Source organism: Macrotis lagotis, chromosome 1 (assembly GCF_037893015.1).
Source record: "Macrotis lagotis isolate mMagLag1 chromosome 1, bilby.v1.9.chrom.fasta, whole genome shotgun sequence".
Taxonomy (NCBI): domain Eukaryota; kingdom Metazoa; phylum Chordata; class Mammalia; order Peramelemorphia; family Peramelidae; genus Macrotis; species Macrotis lagotis.
The window spans coordinates 275,488,763-275,492,814 of NC_133658.1; the positions used below are offsets into that span (position 1 = coordinate 275,488,763).

At 44.7% G+C, this 4,052-nt stretch overlaps 1 protein-coding gene across 1 annotated transcript; it reads right to left on the reverse strand.

The window, feature by feature from the left end:
• Positions 1-1,521: 1,521 nt before the first annotated feature.
• On the reverse strand, positions 1,522-3,807 carry NPBWR2 (neuropeptides B and W receptor 2). Its single transcript, XM_074192336.1, has 3 exons — positions 3,632-3,807; positions 3,087-3,100; positions 1,522-2,597 (listed from the first exon to the last, which is right to left on the reverse strand). Exons 1-3 carry the CDS (start codon positions 3,805-3,807, stop codon positions 1,522-1,524), a joined length of 1,266 nt encoding a protein of 421 aa, XP_074048437.1.
• Between the last annotated feature and the right edge of the window lie 245 nt (positions 3,808-4,052).

Sequence of the window (4,052 nt, forward strand, 5' to 3'; positions counted from 1 at the left end):
GACCACGGCTAGCTGCAGTGATGATTTGTGCCACTGTCAGTCTTTAGGTTTCTTGGTTAGGGAGGCAGTATATATGAAGAAAAAGATTCTGAATTCTTAATCCTTCCTGCCATGGTTAGAAGCCCTGGAAAATTTTGAAAGAAGGAGTTTAGGAGAGTATAGGCTATAATTCTAAGGGCAGGAAAGTGGCAAGGGAGGAAGGTTCTATTATAAAAACTCCAGCTTTATGGAACTTCTTGGAAATGGTACAGCTTTTTAGACTTTATTTAGAGATTTTATATATATATATATATATATATATATATATATATATATGTATATATATATGTGTGTGTGTGTGTGTGTGTGTGTGTGTATACACATACACATTCATCCATATACACACAAATACACATCAATAATTTTAACAGTTTTCTTTGGTCTTGCTCTGTATCCCTATTTTCTCATTTTTTTCACCCTCTGGGCATAAGAGAAATCTTAGTCATGGGCAGGGAATAGACACTTACATGGTGCTTCCCATGTACCAGACACTGCACTGAATACTTTACTTGTATGTCATTTGTTTCTTCCAATTATTATTACCCACATTTTACAATTCAAGAAACTGAGGCAAACAGAGATTAAGTGACTTGCCCAGTGTCATACAGCTAAGACATGTCTGTGGCCAGACTCTGAGTCAAGAGCTATTTGCGTAGATTCAATGTGCATCAGAAAAGGGCAGGAGTAACAAACAGGATCATTACTTTTCCCCTCCCTATTCTTTTGTTGTCCAAGACTCATCGCTAGAAACAGAGGGGAAAGAGCCTGACCTAGTTTCTCCCTGTTGGTCTTTCCACATTGATCAATTTGTCCAGGTCTGTTTATCTGGTCTTTTCCAAGATGGTGAGTCTGGGTTGGCTTATTTGGTCACTTTGCCTGGGCTGGTCTATGTAGATGAATAGACATTCACCTTCCTCTCAACTGATCTTCCTGGGGTTAGCCTGACTGAACTAGTTCCCCTGGGTTACTCTGGGTTGATTTGAGTTTTTCTGTTTGATCTGATTGGTGGGGGAGGGTTTGTCTCTATTGGTTTGTCCAGGTCAGTCTTTTTAGGATGGACTTGAAATTTTTTGGGAGCTGGAAATTTTGAGTTTGTCCCAGATCTTAAGGGTACCCTCCAACCTGGGCTGCTGTCCTGGAGCTGTTCAGCAGATGGCAACATAGGAATGTGACTTAAAAATCCAGGACTGTTTGCAAATGAATTGAGAAAACACACTGTCCCTTTGGGAGTCAATGAAACTTCTCTTTAGGAGAGCCTATGGTCATAAATGTGGTAGAAGCATCAAAAGTTAAGTCACATCATCAACAAACATTTATTATGTACTTAACATTTGCTAGTTACTATGTTAAGGACTGGGGATACCAGGAAAGACAAAGGACCAAGAAGTTGGCCAAGGGTTGTTTAAATCCTGGGCCTGGAATCTTAAGGGGGTCCACAAGGAATGACCCTAGGGATGGTGGTGGATCTGGAACTCCTTTTGCTCAGGTTGTTCTGCATTCCAGCATCTTTCGGAAACTCTTGCGGAAGTTGTCATCCAGGAAGGCATAGAGGAAGGGATTCAGACAGGAGTTGGTGTAGCTCAGGCTAGTGATGAAATAGGATATTCCAATGACGAGGGAGGTCTGGGGCAGGTCTGTGGTCAGTGCCACAATGGTTGCCAGGTGGAAGGGCATCCAGCAGAGGAGGCACACAGCAAGGACAATGATGACCATGATGGTAACTTTTTTCTTGGCTTTGTTCAAAGCCCTGGCATTGGAGTTTAGGCTCATGGTTCTCAGCTTGTGAAGCATCCCAATGTAGAGGATACAGATGGTGGAAACAGGAATAGCAAAACCCAGGACAAGGGTATAGATGCGGCTGGCTTTGAACCAGAACCTCTCCGGCTGAGGGAAGCTTAGCCCACAGCTCTTGATCTGCAGTTCATTGGTATAGACACTGGCAAAAATGAAAAAGGGAAGAACAATGAGGGTCACCCAGAGCCAGATGCAGATGCTGGTGGTTCTTGCAGCATGGTAGGTTCGATAGGACAGACGTCGAGATTGGGCAGTGGCCAGTACCACCAGGTACCTGTCTACGCTCATCACTGTCAGGAAGTAGATACTGGAGAAAATGTTGTAGTGGTCAATGGCCAGGATGACTTTACAGAGGAGTTCACCAAAGGGCCAGTAGTGCAGGAGATGTTCAGCAATATTGATAGGCAGCACAAGTGTGAAGAGGTCATCAGCAATGGCCAGATTCAGGATGAACATATTGGTTACTGTCTTCATTTTTGGTGCCTTGAGGATCACATAGATGACTGCAGTGTTTCCAGTTAATCCCACAGCACAAATAACAGAATACATCACTGGGAGGAGAATATAGAAGTCTAGAGACTGTTCTGGCAAGGTGATATTGGATTGGCTGCTATTATCTAGGTAAAAGTCACTACCTGTCATGTTGAAGAAGGAGCAATTGTCTTCATGCCTCATCCTTATGTCCCCATCCTGGTGCTGCTGGTCATCCTGCATCATGACCTCTGATGGGGCTAATGACTCCTGCCCCATAGCCCATATAGTAACTAGAAGGATGAACAAACTGGCTTGTTATTAAAATCTGGGAAAGAAAACCCCCCAGAAATTTCTGAAGTCTGAGAATCTTACTCATACAGCACAGCAAGTGCTTCTTTCTTCCTCCCCAGGTGAAAATACCACTCTTTCTCAAGATAAACGTTTCATAATAAATGCTTCAGAAACACCAGAAGAAACCCGAAGTCACTCAGAACCCTCAAATCTCATTCCCCATTGAATCCTAGGACTTTGCATGGTTCTAACTCTGTCACTTTCCTGCTTTGCTCTGTTCTGCGCTGTCTAGAGACATCCACGAACAGGTGATGGATCTTCTCTAAGCATTCTGCCTTCCAGTCCCTGTGAGGGTACCTTCTCTTCTGAGTCAGTCACCACCTATTGCTCCACAAAGCAAGCCAGATGGATACTCATTACTGTTTCTGCTAAAGTAGAGACCTTACACTATTCTGGGTAAATAGCTTCTCCTTTTGGATAATCAATACATTCCACAGGGAATCTGGGCAACAGAGTCATTGTGTTGGCAGAAGGAATGCACTATCAAGTCAGAGAGAAGCAGCAATCTGAATGACAGGCATCCAGACAGGCTAGGCAATCATGAGGGCAGGGGGAAGAGTGTGGGGTGCCTTCCTTCCTGTCTAACCTGACCCTATTCTGGCTCTATGCTTTAGACAAAACAGCACAGATTTGAGAGACCCGAGAAAAAAGTTTGTGACTCTGAGGGACTTGAGGATGACCCAAACAGACTGAAGAGAGTAGTCAGCATGCTGCCAATTATACCCTCATGATGGGGGAAAGCCAAGCTCCCACATCTGCTCCTCACTGCCCTGCTCCCTCACCCCCAAGGGAGATTGGTGAGGACCCAACTCCCATAGTATGGACATGTAATCCCTGCACAGCACACCTGTTTCAGAGCTGACTCCCCCAGTCCTGGGAAGCTCCTACCTATACCTGAGGAGTCTAGCTCCCATAGCCCCTTATCTCAGCCCCAGCTGTTAAATCCTGAGTACTGAGTGGTTTTTCTCCTTACCTGAAGCTTTTCCTAGTCACTGCTACAGCTCCGGTGTCTCGCAGCCTGAGCCCAATCTTCTCTTCTCTGCAGACGCAGGCGGAGGTGGAGGGTCTCTGAGTCCTGATGACGCTGGCAGCCCAAGGGATTACACTTGCCATTAGAGCATCCAAAAGCAAACGAACTGAGAAGTTCATGCTGTTCAGACTGGGACCTGAGGCTGATTGTTCCCCCCCTTCAAATGTAACAACAACTGAGTGTGTATGTGTATGGTTGTGAATAGTTGTAAGAGTGTGTGATTGGTTGTGAGAGTGTGTTTGTGTGTCTGTGGGTGTGTCCCTTTGTGTCTGTGTGTCTGTGTGTGTCTGGGTATGTCTCTGAGTACTCTCTTCATGATCTTGTTTGTATGTCTGTGTCTTTTTTTGTGTTGTATCTGTACATT